Source organism: Mus musculus, chromosome 9 (assembly GCF_000001635.26).
Source record: "Mus musculus strain C57BL/6J chromosome 9, GRCm38.p6 C57BL/6J".
In the NCBI taxonomy this organism is placed as follows: domain Eukaryota; kingdom Metazoa; phylum Chordata; class Mammalia; order Rodentia; family Muridae; genus Mus; species Mus musculus.
Genome location: NC_000075.6, coordinates 106518483 through 106537053, shown reverse-complemented (window position 1 = coordinate 106537053; position 18571 = coordinate 106518483). Strand labels below are relative to the sequence as shown.

Genomic DNA, 18571 nt, shown 5'->3' with positions numbered 1-18571 from the left:
TTATGTTATAAATATTTTGTACTGCTAATAGTTTGTTAAAATAGTTTTCCACTCCCTAAAAAGTATTCAGTATAGAATCCAATAAAAGAATTAAATATAGAGCTGGGTATAGTCGTGCACACCTCTAATCCCAGCAGTTGGAAGGCAGAGGCATGGAAGATCTCTGTGACTCTGAGGCCAGCCTGGTCTACATAATGAATTCCAGGACATCCAGGGCTACATAGAGAGATCCTGGCTCAAAATAATGATAATGATGATGATGATGATGACGACAATGATGATAAAGTAAATAAATAAGCATTGAGCCAGATATAGTGACACATGCCTGTAATCTTAGCATATAGGAGGTAAAAGTAGGAAGATCAGGAGTTCAAGGCCACCCCCAGCTACATGACAGTCTATCTCAAAATATAAAATAAGAACATTGACACTATATCAATTAAATGGTGGCAGCTTATTTCCTCAGCATAGCTGTTGAGTATGGCATTGAGTTTTGGTCCAAGTTCAAAGACAGTAGCATTGATCTAGTAAAGCTATGTAGCTTTCTAGCCACTCTGGGACACTTGGGTGACAAATTAGACCATCAAATAGACAAAGCTGAATGCTGGGCTACCCTAGCTGTGTCCCAGACTGAATAATTGCTTCTCCGTACACATATTATATTGCGATAGTTGGACATACAGCTTAGGTCTCTATTTTTTCCAGAAAGCTTTTTAAAAAAAAAAAAGTCAAGTCAGGCATGGTGTTGCACACCTGTAATCCTAGAACTACAGGGGTCAAGGCAGGAGAGTTATAAGTTCAAGACCAGTCTGGGCTACACAGAGAGATCCTATTTTAGGGTTTATTTTTAGGTTTTACCATTTTAGTATATCATGGCTGAGAAGGCATGGCAGGGCAGCTCAGCTGCTGGCAGGGGACTGTGTGGTAGAAGCTGCCACCACCGTGCAGATCAGGATGCAAAAACCAACAGGACTCATCATGAGCCAGACTAAGACCGTCTAAGGCATCCCCCGACCGACCTACTTCCTCCAGCTAAGACCCACCCCCTACAGACCTACTTCCTCCAGCTAAGACCCACCCCCTACAGACCTACTTCCTCCAGCTAAGACCCACAAACTAAAGATGCCACAGACTTTGAAAAGAGCTCTATCAGCTCCCTAACAAGCCTTCCAGACAAGATCCTGTGGCAGACCTTTCAAATGGACTCACGGTGTTCACCGTTCATATTTCGGTCAGGCTGCAGGCTACACACAAGAGCATGTTAGCCTAATTATGATCCCAGCAAACCCTCCATAGATTCTCAAAAACTTGTCTGTCATAGTCCCAAGAAACTCAATTGCTCCATATTAAATAACATCACTTTCTTTTTAAACTGTAGGGAGAACATTTTAGCTGCTTTGTGAGCCTTTTTTATTACACCTCTCTCTGTTTTTTTAAAGCTTTATCCAATATTAGAATTCCTTCTCAAGTTCCTGAAGTGACATTTCGCCCTTAATACAATATTTCTAAAAATGAGAAGTTTTTTTTTTAAAAAAAAATTCAACATTTCAAAATATAATGGGAATGTTCTAAGCATTTAAAAAAAGATCCCAACTAAAATGCATACAGAAACACAAGAGACTCTGAGCAGGCTAAAGACGCTGTGAATGAAGAAGTTCCTGGTCTTAAAAATCGGGGGGGGGGGGCCGAGTGGGGGTAAGTTAAAAAGTGGCCAAAAAAGACATTTTCTTCCAAAGAAAACATAGCTGGCCAACAGGTACATGGAGAGGTAGTCAGCGTCACTAGCCGTCTGGGAACTAGAGACCAAAATCACAATGAGCCATCATCACCTGACATCTGTTCAGATGGTGATCATCCAAAAGACAGGGGACAGAAAGTGTGGGTACGGGTGTCGAGAGAAATCGGGACGGCCATATGGGAAACAATATGGAAGAGCCTTTTAAAAAAATAATAAAAATAGAACTACCATGTGACCCAGAAGCATGTTCTAGAGGACATTCCCGGGGGACATAAGTATCTAGAAGGGACAGCATCTCTCGTATGCACGTGGCATGGCAGCCTCCCGGCTTTGCACCCCCCCCCTCCCCGCCCCCAGGCCAGTATTACAGGTATGTGCCACCTCACTGGGATGTTTTATGTAGGTGGCAGAGATCCAAACTCAGGTCTTTCATGCTGTGTGTCTCACACTGTCAGACTGTCTGCCCACAGAATGAAAGAAAATGTTTCATGTACATAGGTCAGATCAACTCGTGTCTACTATGTAACAACTCATAAAATAAAATTCTGAGGCGCCTGACTGGAGCTTCTGAGTCAAGGCTAAGGAAAGCAGCTTGGCCCTGGCAACAGTGTGGCGGGGCCTGGACCCTCCCTTCCAGGCCCACCAGACAAACTCCAGCCCTGAACACTAGCTCCTGGAGAGCCTTGACCAGAACGGCTGGGATTGCATCCTGCGTCTTTCGGGAGAGGCTGCCGGGCAAGGTGACCTTTAGCACAATGATGCTCAAGTGTTTCAGAGAACCAAATTATGAAAGATGACTGTGCTGTTTGAATAAGAATGGCCTCCTCCGGCTCAAGCATTTGAATGCTCAGAGAGTGGCACTACTTGAAAGGATTAGGGGGTGTGGCCCTGTTGGGGTAGGTGTGGCCTCATTGGAGGAAGCGTGTTACTGGGGGTGGGCTTTAAGGTTTCAAAAGCCCACGCCAGGCCCAACATCTCTCTTCCTGCTACCTGAGAATCCAAATGTAGAACTTTCTATTTCTCCAGCAATGTGTCTGCCTGTTGTACCACCATGCTCCCCGCCATGATGATAATGGACTAAACTTCTGAAACTGTAAGCAAACCTCCAATTAAATGCTTTCTTTTATAAGAGTTATGGTGGCCTTGGCATCTCTTCTCAGCAAAAGTACAGTAACCAAGACAATGGCCATAGAAGATCTGTTTTTAGACACTTCCAAACAAACTATAAGGATCAGTTCATCCACTTGGCAAATGCAAATGGAGCAGATCTCACCAAAGAAGGTTGACTGGGCACCTCATTCACTTTTTCGTGAGTACCACTGTGTGCATGCTGTGCACCTATGTGGAAGCGCCCTGGAGGACTGCCACAAGCTAGCCTCTGATGGGATGGAGGAGTCTGATGTCCAGGAGGACCTTCATAGACTAAATCCCTCGAACTTTGTGAATGACACCTTCCCACACTGAGAATGACAGTCTGAAGTTCAGCCTTGTGGCAGAACTCATTTCTTCCTCTTTTCCCTCCCCCTTTTCTGCCTCAACTTTTCTTGCTGTCTCTGCCTGCTCTCCCCTGCCCCCCAGACTACTGTGACTTTAAAGAAAATCTCACAAGGCCCACAACCAGATAAAAAGCTACAGACAGTTAATGACAAAGAGGAAAAAAAAAATCAGTCTTCCTCGAGGATAAACTCCCTAATTGGTTATCCACTGCTAAGTGCTTAGCCAACAAAAAACAAAACATGCATACAAGGAACACAGGAAGGGTTGGAGGGAAAAGAGAAAAGGAGAAGATATTCTTCAGTACATGACTAGATTTTTTTAATTTAATATTTTTAAAGGCACAAATTAAAAATAAAAATAATGGAAGGGCCCATGGGCTACTAGGGTCCCTGACTCAGTGGCTTTAAAAGGGACTAAACATGTAAGCGAAAAATTGTATTTGCTTTAATCCCAGCACTTGGGATGCAGAGGCAAGATAGAGCTCTTTGAACTCAAGGCCAGCCTGGTCTACATAGTGTGTTTCAGGCCATCCAGGGCTATGTAGAGAGACCCTTTCTAGAAATACATACATACATACATACATACATATGCTTTATTTGTCATTGAGAATAAAATGGTGTGTATTGTATTCATTTATATGTTAGTATAACATACAATAGCCATTCCTCCTGCTCATGACTCCCTTTCATGCTTCATGACCCCTCCACATATATACACACATGCATACAGATGTACACACATACGTGTTTTTAAATCTAGCTTATGTGTGCATATAAGGGAAATGAGATAAATTTTATGGTTTAGTTTTGTTCTATGTGCATTGGTGTTTTGCCTGCACATATGTCTGGGGGGGTGGTATCAGATCTTAGAGTTACAGATAGTTGTAAGCTGTCGTGTGGGTGCTAGGAACCAAATCTGGTCCTCTGGAAGAGCAGTCAGTGGTTACTGAGCCATCTCGCCAGCCCCTGAGGTATTTAAATTTTTTAATTAAAAATCCAGGTGTTGGGCTGGCGAGATGGCTCAGCAGGAAGCACTGACTGCTCTTCCAAAGCTCCTGAGTTCAAATCCCAGCAACCACATATGGCTCATGACCATCTGTAATGAGATCTGATGCCCTCTCCCAGTGTGTCTGAAGACAGCTACAGTGTACTTATTTATTATAATTTAAAAATCTAAAAAAGAAAAAAGAGAAAAAGAAAAATCGGGGTGTTGTGAAGCCCCTGCTCTGTCTGACCCGGTGGCATGGTGGAAGAAAACAGAGCATGCGCGGTAAATACAAGACGTGCCCGGAGTCAAGAGTAACGCAATGACCCCTATGGAATAGGAATGCTTTTTGTTGTTATTGTATTTTTAGACAGACTTTCTCTATACAGTTCTGGATATCCTGAATTCACTGTATAGACCACGCTGGCCTTGAAACTCACACATTTGCCTGTCTCTGTCTCCCTAGTGCTGGGATTAAAGGCGACTGTCCCAGCATCTGGCTGGGACGACTCTTATTTAAAATAGCTTTGTAGTTCTTGTTCTAAATCCTGCTTTCTAGGCGCTGATGGAACTGCTATTTTTTTAATGTGTTTTTTTCCTACAAAATATCTATGGGACTATTGGACAGAATGGATTCTTAAGGCTTCTGTATTGCTATTTGTCTTTTATACTGTATCTTTAAACTGCAATTTAAGTTTTATTCATTTATTATTTTAGGCGAGAGGCGGTGCTATGGGTGTGTGTGAGGTGCCCACAGAAAGCCTGCCTCCTTGTGGGCAGAGCTGGGGAATCAGCTCTCTCCTGACACCTTGTGGATAACAGGATGAAGCGCAGACTATTACCCTTGTATGCAAGTGCCTCTCTACCCACTTAGCCTGCTCTTTAGCCCTATGTTACTGTATTTTTAAGTTCTTTTAACCCCCTCCAAAATCTAAAAAATAAATTAAAATATGTAAAAGATATAAAAATGGGAAGTTCTCCAAAGACACAAATGGCCAATAAGCACACAAAATATATTGAACAGTATTAATCTCAAAAGCATATATATGGCTAAAAAAGATGTGGTTGTATGTGACTTGAATTTCAGCACTCAGTGGGCAGATGCAGGTGGCTCTCTTCTGAGTTTGAGGCAAGTCTGGTCTACCAGATAGTTCCAGGACTGCCAGGGCTATTTAATGAGAACTTGTCTCAAAAAAAAAAAAATTAAATACATCTTCTCTTATATTCATAAAGAACCTAGGTTTAAATATACATGAGCCTTGCTGCAGGAGGAGCCATTGTTGATGTCCGTGGTCCATGTTGATGTCAGAGGCTGCGGTCTGTGGTCTGTGTCCCTGCTAGAGGCCAGGCTGCTGTCCATGGTCTGTGCTACTGCTGAGCACCGTGTTGATTTGTGTGGCCTGTGCTGCCACCCGAAGCGAGGCCGTGTTAATGCCCACAATTCGTGCTGGGCCTGGGGGTGGCACTGATGTCCAGTGGCCATGTTACCACCGAAGTCCACAGGGATGTCTGTGGACTGTGTAGCCACATGTCCATGGAGCATGCTATAGCCAGAAACCGCATGGAAGTCCGCAATTTGTGCTGCCACTGACTAACAGGCCAGAAAGCTGCTTCTGCTGACATTGATGACCGCAGACTCATAGTGGAGAATGAAGGACATAGAAGGCTTCTGATACAACCTTTCTCCCCACAGCCTCAAAAAGAAACAATGTAGACAGGAAGCCATTGAAGAGAACTCTTAAAAACTATGACAGGGATGCCGAAGTGTAGCTCTTCACAGTTGCTGGCGTCTTGTGGGGGTGTGGTAGAGAAAGAACTCAGTCACCTTCAAGGGGCTGGCCACTGGAAGTTTGAGCGTGCTCCCATGAGCAACACAAGTTGAACTTGGGTTTTTATTATTGTTGTTGTTTCTCGTTGTTGTTTTGGAGGATGTCACAGTGGCAGAAGCTGGACCTGAGAGGACCAGGAAGTGAATGTGATTGGAATGTAATATATGAAATTCCCAAATAATAAATAAGAACATTTAAGTTAGAAAAAATATGTAGGGTGCTGGAGAGATGGCTCAGTGGTTAAGAGAGGTCACGAGTTCAATTCCCAGCAACCACATGGTGGCTTCTTCTCTGATGCCCTCTTCTGGTGTGTCTGAAGACAGCTAGAGTGTATTCATTAAAATAAATAAATAAATAAATCTTTAAAAATAATATGTGCCTTTATCTATACTTACATGTGTATTTATATGCCTGGAGGGAACAAGAAAGAGAATTGTGGGATGGAAGGGAGAAATGTTTTTAAGTATAATATTTTTTACTAATTCTGTGAGAATTTTATACATTTTTCAGTTGTATTCACCCCCTCCTTCCCCTAACTCCTCCTAGACCCATTCCTCCCCCTCCAGATAATCTAAAAAATATATAGTAAAAAGAAAAACTGAAAACTTGAAGATGATACCCCTACACATTCAGTAGGATAATTAATAACAAGAGGTAATAAAAATATGAAAGAGTAAGAACTTACATACACACCAGCAGAAAATTTAAATGGCTGATCCCTATGGGGGAAAAAAAGTGCCTCTGCTCTTCAATGACTAAATAGAGTTAACCATGAGGCAGACGTTCAATCCCTATACAGCAAAACGAAAGATACTCACAGAAAACTTGTACATGGGTATTTATAGATACATTATTCATAATAGCCCAAAGATGAAATCAAATAGCACAGATGCCCATGAAAGGGTGGACATTTAAATAGAATGTGGTATGTCCATGCAGTGGACTATTACTTAGCAGTAAAAACATCAAGGACTGACACATACTGCAACAGGGATAAATTGTGAAAACATTCAGTAAGTGAAAGAATCCAGACACAACAGAATGCACACGTAATTCTAGTAAGAAATACTAAAGTGCTGGCCTTACAGATGTCTGCCACCAAGCCTGTCCTCATGAAATTCTTTCTATTTAACTTTTTATTGATTCTGTGTGAAGGTCCACATCATGTACCTCAATCCCAGCCATCCCCCATCTGCCCCCCACCCTTGCAACCTCCCCCACAAAAATAAAGATAGAATTTTAAACACACACACCTCTTGGAGTGGAAGCAGTGTGCACGATCTGTCCCGCAGTGTAGCCTTTTGTCCACACATCTTTACTTACAAGTGTTCCTTGCAGTGAGTCATTGGTTTGTTTTGAGGCCCCAGGTTTCTGTTACGTTATCAATACTGGATCCACACGGGGACTCCTCTTGGAAGATCCTGCAGCTTTGGATCTGCAAGACTGGACCCATTACTCCAGCAGACAGATTATAAATGGGGTAGCTGTTGGGGTGGACCAACTCAAAACCCTGGATCTGGGCCTGGGAGGTAACTGAGCTAGTCAGCCCACCAACTCTCCTGTGCCTGCATCACCAGGGTGAGTGAGCTATTCGCTGGCTAGCTCACCCAATGCCACAGCTGGCAAGGGGCAAGGTCGGCTCTCCTGCTCTCACACCCTCAGGCTAGCTCACCCTTGCCTTCACCACTAGGGCCAGCTTTACTCTCCTGCCCAGGTGAGGGGCAGGGCCAGCTCTCCTGCTTTCGTGACCTCAGGGTCAGCTCTCCCACCTGCCGTAAGCAGTGATGTACGAAGTGGGAAGGACATCTTTCCCTTGCCCAAGCCACCCCACCATAAACTAGAAGCAGAAACGGCTCTCCCTCACTCATGCCTTCAGGGCTGGCTCAACCACTCCCTCATATCCGGATCGGCTCTACTGTGTTGCCCCAGATAAAGGGTGGCGCCAGTTCTGAGTGTGGTGGCTGGGGAAGAATGGGACCAGCTTAGCACAGTGTGGGCAGCAGTCCAGACCAGGTACATCTGCATGGCCTTTGGTGCTAACATGGGCCTGTGATGTCAGCACAAACCCTGAGTGCCATAAGACAGCAGACCCAGACATGGCCCCTGGCTGCAGTATGGGCCCTTATGTCCCCATAGCCTCAGGTGACAGCATAGGTTACTCAGATCAGCATGGGCCCCTGTGGCAGCACACAGCCTTCAGACACCACATGGTCTCCGTAACAGCCCAGACCATGGATATCCTTTGGTTTTTGGTGATCACTTGGACAATAGACATTGACAGAGATCCAGCTGCAACAAGACCACTGATCCAAGCATGGCCTTGGTAGCAGCCTGGGCCAGGACCTCCCCGTGGCCTCCCTGTATCTGCCTGTTCCTCACCACGGTCAAGTCTCCAGTTCCACCAATCTCCACAGTGCATGAACCCCGTGGCTTCTCTCTGTCTTCTACCTCTGCCCATTGTATGCCGTCTTTCCCATCTCCCCACCACATAACCATCCATCACAGCGCCCCACCCCCCAAGACAGGTGCTTGGGTGTCTTTCTTCCAGCTGCCCTGGTCAGTCACCCATAACATTCTTGATGGAAATTCTTATCTTTTGGGATGGGATTTTTTAATAAGTAGCATCTGAATTTCTAGATTTTATAAAAGATTCAGATTGGATCTTGGTGCCTATTTATGGTAGGTCTTTAATGGCCTTCTCCGTGGGTTCTGGGTCTCTGTATTAATCTGCATCTACTGTAAAAGGAAGCATTTTTGATAAAGAGTTGAGAGGTTCACTAATGTATGGGGAGGTTTGCTACTATGACCAGTTAGCAGAATAATATTACTAGGCTCTCCCCTAGGACCTAGGACCTAGCCTGCCCTGGGCTCTTGGCCAAGTTAATGCCAAGCATGGGTTCCGTCTTGTAGGATATGCTTAAAATCCATTCTGAAAGTAGTTAGTTACTCCAATAATATTTGTGGCATCACTGTACCAATGTCTATATCTTGTCAGATCAGTTGTTCTCGTAGCTTGCAGGGTTCCCAGCTGGATAGGACTATTGAACACTTTTCAAAGGCATACAGCCTCTGAGCATTATGAAAGACAGCCAGTAGAACTGAAGCCTCTAGTTCTGACTACAGAAATACTTGTACATCCATGTTCATCAATACTTACTCACATAGGAACCAGTGTGCCTAGATGTTTACCAGTTGATGATGGGTAATGAGAATGTGGGATATAAGCGGAACTGAATTTTATTCAAGGGTTAAAAAAAAATTATAATCCCTCTGGGTAGATGGATGGAACTAGAAAGTATTCTACTGAGTGAAGTAACCCAGGCTCAGAAAGACAAATGCATGCTACATTATATTCAAAGAACCTAGCTTTGAATGTTTAGATTTGTTTTTTTTTTCCATTGGAATGCCTGTAGAGGTGAGAAAGAGGCCACTTGGAGACAGACCTTAAGAGAGGAAGGTCAGTAGGACATATGTTATATTAAAGTAAATGGGCTGGGAAGATGGCTCAGCGGTTAAGAGCACCGACTTCTGAAGGTCCTGAGTTCAAATCCCAGCAATCACATGGTGGCTCACAACCATTTGTAATGGGGTCTGATGCCCTCTTCTTGTGTGTCTGAAGACAGTGACAGTGTGCTCACATACATAAAATAAATAAATAAATCTTTTTTTAAAAAAAGTAGAGAGAAAAGGGTCTGAGGCAGATATCTTAATCCTATATCACAAAGTCATTGTAAATTCAGTTTCCCCTCTCTCAAATCATTCATTCCAGACCTCGGGGAGCCCAAAACGCTGCAGGTTGGTTATGGTGCTTACATTCTGTATAAGAGACATAACCAGATCCAGCTGATGGTTAGAGTAGGGGTGTGGGTGGGTATCATCCTGGTCTAGGGGAAAGAGGGGATTCTAAAGCAATGGGTGGCTTTGTACAGTTCCATAGAAAGAATCATTTTACTCATGTATGGATTTCTCATTTCATTTTGGTGACAGTCCAAGACCAGTTTAGTTAGTGAAGATGAAGATGAAATTATTCAAAGGAAGTATACCCTAAAGGTAAGAGAGTGGATACCTATACACAGCCTATAGCTGTGGTCGTAGGTAGAATTACCACACAGTGACGAGAACTGCAAACCACTTGCATGGCCTGGGGGTGGGAGTTGTAGAAAATATTTCATCTCAATCCAAGGCTTCTACACTGCACTTGGTCATTCAGTCCCCAGAAAAAGACACACAACTGTTATATTTACAATAAACCTTAATCAGCACTAGAGCTGGGCAGATATCTACCCTCTGTGCTATTAACCTACTTTCCTATCAATAACCCCAAGTTATTACTTATTATGCTTCATCAGGGCTGCTCTTAACTCCCAATAGCCAGCCTCGTGGCCATGCTTTCTTGACTCCTAACCCATGGTGGCTTCCTCCTCTCTCCACCTTCTCTTTCTCCGTAATGGTCTCCTCTGACCCCAAGGCTCGGAACACCAATCTCAATTCTATCCAGCTAGAGGCTGTAGGCATCTTTCTTCACCAATCAGAAATAACTTGGGGACAAGGTTACACAGTGTCACTTGGGTCTACTTGCAGACTCTCTTGTCTCTGGGGCAACCAGGTCTTGAGGCCCACACTTAACATTACAATGCACAGCAACAGACCAAAGCTCAACATGTATGGGATTCTGCATATATACATCTCAGTCTAAAATAACCAAGAATCAAGGTACTATTTGCTCATTCCTCTATGTCTCCTTCTCAGCCTAGACTCTTGGATCTGAGTCTGACTCTGACATAGAGACTGGAAAGAGGAAAACTGGTCAGAAACTGCTTGGGGCTAGAAGTTAAGAATATGACTACTCTGAATTAAGCAGACGCTTCTAACTATAGGAGGGTTGGTTGTAGAATATGCAGGAAGCACTGCAAGCCCTATCACAAATCAAAATACATGATTATTTTAGGGAACAGTCAGATGGTGTGTTCTGGGACATGGGTCAGCAAGAAAGGCCAGGCAAAAGTATTAAAAGAGCTAACATTCCCAAACTAGTGAGCCCTAAAGACTCAAAGACTACCAATGCTGCTCTCCTCCCTGCCCTTCTGGTGACTCCAGTTTTCCCTGGATGTAGGCAGCAGTGAGGTAGGCAAGAGAGGGATGCTATGAGCCAAGGGTGGAGATATAACCCTCTAATACTAGCCGTGGGAGATAGAGGCAGGATGAACAGAAATTTAAGGATATCAAGGCCAGCCTAGAATACATAGGGTGAGAAAGAGGGACTGTGCCGCTGAGAGGGAGATGGTGTGTCCACAATGGCAAAGAAGGGTCCCTACCAGGACTCCTGGATCCTGGTTAGCGTTCTGTTAGATCCCTGAACTCTCTAAGAAAGATCCAATGTTAAGAGACAGCCCAGAGCCCTTCCAAGAAGATCCTTCCAGGAAGTTTGTAGCAAGGTCTCTAAGCAATCTCTCTTATCTCTGTCTAGAAAAAAATAGTGAAAAACAAGAAAAAAGCAGCCATTCAGGTGCAGGCCTGGTGGCGTGGGACCCTGGTGCGCAGGGTACTGCTGCACGCAGCCCTCAGAGCCTGGGTCATTCAATGCTGGTGGCGGCTGACGCTCAGAAGGATCCTGGAGAAGAAACGGAGGAAAGCATTGATCGACTTCTCGAACATGGAGAGAGCGGTGGTGACGCTCCAGTCTCTGGTTCGGATGTGGCGTATCCACTGGCGCTACTGCCAGGTCCTCAGTGCTATCTATACCATCCAGGGCCACTGGAAATACCACAACTGCCAGGCATGCTCGCTCCTGCGGGGTCACTGTTTGATCACCACCACTCACCTGCAGTTCCATATTGAGATCATTGACCACTGAGGGCTGACAGGAAGAGATGCTGTGTCTCTGGTCCTCAGTAAAGGTCTCTGTGGTTGGTATGTGTTTGTGTCCCCAGCTAATGGAAGCCTTGAGAACTGAGCCTCATTGACTCCCGTTGTCCCTCACAAAGAACAAAAGTGAGGTGTTACTGTAAGCTATTAATGATACTCAAATCGCCTGGTGGCAGCGGCAGTGCTAGTTCCTCACTAACCACCCAATGTCCTGGATTCCCAGATGAAAGACACACATGCACATATGCACGTGCACATGTGCACGCTCACACACACTCTCGCGCACAGAGAGAGAGAGAGGGAGAGAGAGAGGGAGAGAGAGGGAGAGGGAGAGAGAGAACCTTATATTTAACATGCTTTAATCAGCTCAATGGCTGAGCCACTTCAATCCTCCACTTGGCTGGCACACTCTCCCCTCCGATATTCCTAAATTATTACTTACTAAAACCTATATTCCATCCTGGCCACCCTGGACCCAGGCCTGCAGCCCTCCTGGGCCACGATCCCCAACTCTTACATGTTGGCTGTCTCTCTGTCCTACACTTCTCAGGCCTGGATCTTCTTCCCTGGCTTGGAGCTCCTTTCTCCTTCTCCCTCCTGCATTCCTTGCCCTAGATTCTTAAAAGTCCCACCTCTGTCTCCCTGCCCAGCCATTGGCCGCAAGCGACTTTATTTACCAAATAAAGCCAACTCGGGGCAGGAGTCTTCAGTCTTACATGCAGACTTGTGGATTCCCATACAATTTTGGGAAACCAATTAACATAATACAAGTGTTAAACCAAATCCACAACCGTGTGGGTTTCCTGTGTCTATGTTTTGGAATAGTAATGGTCTTATCTTCAAAACAGCAGCTAGGTCCCAAGCTGACCTGACCTTTGATGCAGACAGAAGTCCAAATTCCATTCCCTGACACACTCTCTCCCCACCACTGATCTGAAAATGTCTGAGCTACATCTCATGAAAACTCTTGGCAACTCTGCACGCACAGACTGACTCTGGGGACTGGAGTCAAGGTTGGCTGGGATCTAGAGTGCCTCAGTTTCCTCTTTGGGAAACATCTAAAAAAGAAAAAAACAAAATCAGTGTCTAAATAGGGCATTACGGAGTGGCCCCAAGTGGGGACAGGAGTTCAGCTTCAGTTCTTTCTCCACAGTGCTCTCATCCAAACAGGGTTCTCTCTGACATCACTTCCTTCCCCTCCCCTTCCCTCCCCTCCCCTCCCCTCCCCTCCCCTCCCCTCAGGCCACCCTCCCAAGCTTTGTAATTCTGTTCCCATGGTCATACTAAAATAGTCCCATTTTGTAGAGCTTTCTTTAGTTGCACTGTCGTGAAAAATCCCTAGAAATATACCTAGTGCAACTGAGGAAATGGGTTCTTAGCCTTTTAAAACTTAAGTTTATTTATATATTTTATGTATATGAGTACACTGTCGCTGTCTTCAGACACACCAGAAGAGGGCGTCAGATCCCATTACAGATGGTTGTGAGCCACCATGTGGTTGCTGGGGATTGAACTCAAGACCTCTGGAAGAGCAGTCAGTACTCTTACCTGCTGAGTCATCTCTCCAGGCCCTACATTTAAGTTTAAATAACTGCATCATGGCTAGCGACTCCTGGATTGAATAGTGAGGCTCTAGACACAGTTATCCCCAGTGATGTACAGCTGCTAAAATTGCTTCTCCCAGGGTCTTGTCTCCGGTTACTTCCTCCTTTCCTTCCATGGTACAGGTCTCGTTAGTCAACAAGGTGTCTCTTCAGATGTCTTAGGATCTTCTTTCTGTGGACTCTGCGACCTTTTCAGGCTGTCGCTCCTGTGGTGTCTTCTTTTTACCAGTTCAGGTTCTGGGCTTCCTTGTGTTCTCTGAACAGTGTGGCTTTTTCTCTTCCTCCCTCACAGGGGATGGACCTCCCTACCCAGCTGCTCCCTTGCCATGGTAGAGCGGAGTGTGGTTTGAGCAAGACTTTCTAGATTCAAGCTATGTATCTCAACCGAATAGTCCTCAAGTTTTCTCTCACGTTTACCTTTCTATTTTATGAGTTGAATAATCTAAAACCTTTCCAGATACCTAATTTTTCCTCTTCTTCTCTCCACTTTATGGAATAAATGGACACATATTCCATCTCCAATGACCTATCACCTCATTCTCCATCCCAGCTCTCCCTGCCCCCACACTCACTGATTTCTCTCCAATGAAATAAAAGATCTTTGTCCAGTCGTGATCTGACCCTCTTGTTACTCTCCTACTTCCTTAAGACTCCTGATCCTGTATATGGAGCCTCGCTGTCCAAACGATCAGTATCTTCCTCTCCTGTCTTTAAAAATGCTTCGTTTGCCAGGCAGTGGTGACGCATGCTTTTAATCCCAGCACTTGGGAGGCAGAGGCAGGCGGATTTCTGAGTTCAAGGTCAGCCTGGTCTACATAGTGAAACCCTGCCTCAAAACCTAGATGGGGAGAGGGGTGACCAGAGAGATAGCTCAGCCACTAAAAGCTTCAGAGGTCCCAAAACGGGGTCCTCATACCCAGGTCAGGCCGCTCACAACCACCTGTAACCCCAGATCCAGATCCAACCCCCCGGCCTTGAAGAGCACCCGCACATGCATGCGCATACCCACATGTACACAGGGTTTCACACAGCTTTTCATTTCTGCTCTAGCTCTTTGCCGGCACTGTTTCCCTATGTTCTCCCTCCTTTCCCTTCAATCCATCCCCACATAAGAAGTCTAAGTGAGACTCTTGGGCTGAAGAGATGGCTCAGCAGTTAAGGACACACACTGCCTTTGCAGAGGACCCAAATTCAGTTCCTAGAACCCACATCAGCTGCCTCCAAAATGCCTGTAAGTCCAGTTCCAGGAGATCCAATGCCTCTGCGCTCCACACATGCGCACACTCACACGTGTACACATCCATGCACAGGCTCACACATCTACACATGATTAAAAAAACACTCTTGTTGGGCATGGTGGCGCATGCCTTTAATCCCAGCACTTGGGAGGCAGAGGCAGGCAGATTTCTAAGTTTCGAGGCCAGCCTGGCCTACAAAGTGAGTTCCAGGACAGCCAGGGCTATACAGAGAAACCCTGTCTCAAAAAAACAAAACACTCTTTAAAAGACACTTGACTTGAAGGAAGACTAAGGTCTGCTCTATTAGAGTTGGTTACTTCGAGACAATTGCTCTCTGTAGTAACCATATTCCAAAATGTTATGAAATTGTTCCAGTGATAAGTGGGAACCAGTAGAATTCTCCAACTGAACGAACTATACAGGTTTTTATGTTGTTACTGGTGGTGGCTGTTTGTGACAGCAAAAGAATGTCCCGAAATATGAAGAAGAGCTAGGAACCATTGAGGTAATGCTGGTTTTCCTGTCATCCTTTATCTAACATCAACAGAACACACCCCTAATCCCAGTACTGGGGAGGCAGAGGAAGGTGGATCTTTGTGAGTTCAAGGCCAGCCTGGTCTACAGAGCGACTTCCAGGATAGAGCTACATACATACATACAGATGCGGTCTCAAAAAAAAAAAAACTTTTTTTTTTTTTTGAGAAAATGGCTCAGGCAGTAAAGTACTTGCCTGAGGTCAATTCCAGCACCCATGTGAAAAGAGCTAGGATGGCAGGACAAACCTGTGTCCTAGCAGAAAGGCAGAAGCAGGAGGAACCCACCCTGGGGCTTGCAAGCCAGCCAGCCCATCTAGCTAACTTGATGCATTTGAGGCTTAGTCAAAGAGACCCTTGGTCAAAAAAATGAATGGAGAATGACAGAGGACAGTAGCTAATGTCAGCCTCTCATCTCCACCAGTGCCTGCACACACACGCATTCACACATTTAGAATAATTCTAAAAATCAGGTTTACACAATTTCATCCAGAAATTAAAACAAAAGCCAGCTTTTGTGAGGCCAGTGTTCATGCCAAGGTGAGACCGGGGGATGCTAGAGAAGAGAGGGAAAAAAGAATGGGAGGACAATCACTCCTGGGAACTTACACGCCAACACCCACAAGAAAGTACCAGCATTTCCACCGCAAGGCAGGGGCTAGCTCCCAGCACACAGGGTGAGGAGAGAGCCCATGGCAGAAACTGGAGCTGCTCACACAGGTTTCACTAATGGAGGCTATGGCTAAAAGGAAGATGAGGCTGCAGCTAAATTGGCAGAGTCTGGAGCATTGAAGAGGTAGAACACAGCCACAAGGTTCAAGGAACACGAAGTACTTTCACACACCCTTGCTTCCTATATAGCTAATTGTAACATTAAATGAGACCCTCAAAAAAGTCTATCCATTCTAACCCCACCCCCATCCATCTCCACCCCCACACCCCATCCTTCCACCACCCACCTCCCATCTACCCACACACCCCACTTTCCCATCCCACACCCTCCATACCCAACTCTCAGGAAAGAAAACCCAGACCATCCAGGTACCTAAGTCATCTAAGAATAAATGCAGATAATTCTTGCTAGGTTTTTTGTTTGGTGTGTGTGTGTGTATGTGTGCGTGTACGTGCGATTGTATGTGTGGCTATTTTACCTACATGTATGGCTCTGTACCATGTGTATGCCTGGTACCCAGAGAGACCAGAAGAAGACATCAGATACCCCAGAACTGGAGTTATAGGTGGTTGTAAGTCGCCATACGGGCTCAGGAATTGAACACAGGTCTTCTGGAAGAGTACTTTCAAGCACTGAGCCCTCTTGGTAGGTTTCAAGAGCAAAACTAACTTAGTATAATTAATAGCAATTGAGGCACCTGCAAAGTTGGGGGTAGCAATGGCAGCCAGTGTCTAAGGACCAGCAGACAGTCAAGGTCAACAACTAACAAAGTCAGAGTCAGACATGGACAAAGAGGAGGACTCACCACCCCTTCTGGAGGGACAGCACATGATCATCTCCTCGGCTGGGTCAGGGGGACATTCGCAGAGTGCAGGGGCCTCCATTGTCTCTACCTCCCTCATGATTGCACAGAGGACAAATTACAGAGCTTGCCTCAGCCTTTGCCCAGTTTCTGCCATTGCCCCATAAAAACCCCCTAAACCAGGAAGATCAGCAGCTGCTTATCTCTGAGAAAACTCCTCCCACTCTTGAAAGTCTCTCGCTTTCCCTCGGTTTCTTACTTTTCTGAAGCTCTAATAAAGCTGCTTGTGCCTTTCATACTCGACGTATGTCCTTCACTGACATAAGACCACAAACCCAGAGCCGCTGTCCCAGATTGACCTTTGAGGCGCATGAGTGTCCAGCACCCTAGGTATTTGGGTCGTGTATAATTGAACTATAAAATGTCTCATCACACTCAAAAACCCAACAATACATCAAAGTGATTGCCTATCCTGATCAAACAAAATTTAACTCAAGAAAGTGAGTATAAAACACTAAAACTCATCAGAAAAAAAAGAGGGTCTTGCCAAATTCAACATCTGCTCATGATAAAAATTCTCAAGCATTTTAGAAATCTGATAAGGAGTATCTATGAGAACCCTACAACTAGCATAGTTGTAATAGCACACTCCACCCCGCCCCCACCCCCTCCAGACTGCAAGTGAGACAAGATCTACCCTCAAAGCTGCTGTTCAACATTGTGCTGGAAATTCTAGCCAACGCAATTAGTCAATAAAGAGAAATCAAGGGCAGACAGGCAGGAGAGGAGAAGGAAAAACTACTCCTATTTACAGATTGAGATTACAGATCTGAGAATCTAAATAACTGAGAATCCACCCAAGAAACAGAAACGCAGAAAGTGGGCTACTTCCACTGGCAGAGTGCAAGGCCAGCATGCATATAAAACAAGACTTGGTGGTGCACACCTGTAATTCCAACACTTGGGAAGTAGAGGCAGTGGGGTCAGAAGTTCAAGGGCATACTTAGCTACATAGTGAGTTTAAGGCTAGCCCTGAGCTACTTGAGACCCAAACTAGAAGGGAAGAGGGGAAAGAGAGGGAAGGAGGAAGGGAGAGAGGAAGAGCAAGGAGGAAGGGAGAAGGAAAGGAAAGAAAGGAGAAAGGGAAAATTAAATTTGGATAATCACTTAACATAGTCAATACAGATCTATATACAGAAATGTTTTAAATAGTGATATAAAACACCAAAGGCCAGCGCCATCATGAGGGACAGTGGGTTCATGAGCTAAGAGAGAGCAGAACAGAGATGCTATTTACTAAAGTTTAGCGACTCACCTGAGATGCAGGTTTAATTTGCTCGTTATGGAATTCAGGTCATCTGGCTTGGTGACTGAACCTTTATCCACTGGGCCACCTTGCCAAACGACAAATGTTTAGTTTTTGTTGTTTTGTTTTGTTTAACTTTTTGGTACAATTTTAAGTTCACAATAAATTGACAGTACAGAGACTCTACCCCTCATCCCTGTCCCCAAACGCTCCTAGCCTCCCTCATTATCAGCACCCCATCCAGAAAAGCACATTTGTTTCATAAGCCCACAAGCTGACACCAACCTCACCCCAAGTGTGTACTTCCCATTGCTGTGTGCTCTCGGATTTGCCATGGATTCACCATTACGGACTCTTGAAAAATAGCTTAAGTTCCTTTAAAAATAAATAAATAAATAAATAACTCCTGGCTGATGGCTCAGCGGTTAAGAGCACCGACTGCTCTTCCAAAGGTCTTGAGTTCAAATCCCAGCAACTACATGGTGGCTCACAACCATCTGTA

At 45.1% G+C, this 18571-nt stretch overlaps 1 protein-coding gene across 4 annotated transcripts in view; it reads left to right on the top strand.

Moving 5' to 3' along the window:
• Positions 1 to 18571, top strand: part of Iqcf3 (IQ motif containing F3) — a 56982-nt gene that overhangs the window by 24593 nt on the left and 13818 nt on the right. For 2 of the 4 annotated variants that reach the window (XM_011242904.2, XM_011242902.2), the window contains one exon: positions 10036 to 10098. In XM_011242904.2, the coding sequence (XP_011241206.1) occupies positions 10036 to 10051 (16 nt within the window). In that variant the 3' untranslated portion in view covers positions 10052 to 10098. Of the gene's footprint in view, positions 1 to 10035; positions 10099 to 11515; positions 11962 to 18571 lie in introns of those variants that run through there. The other 2 variants (XR_871096.3, XM_011242903.2) reach the window with 2 other exon arrangements.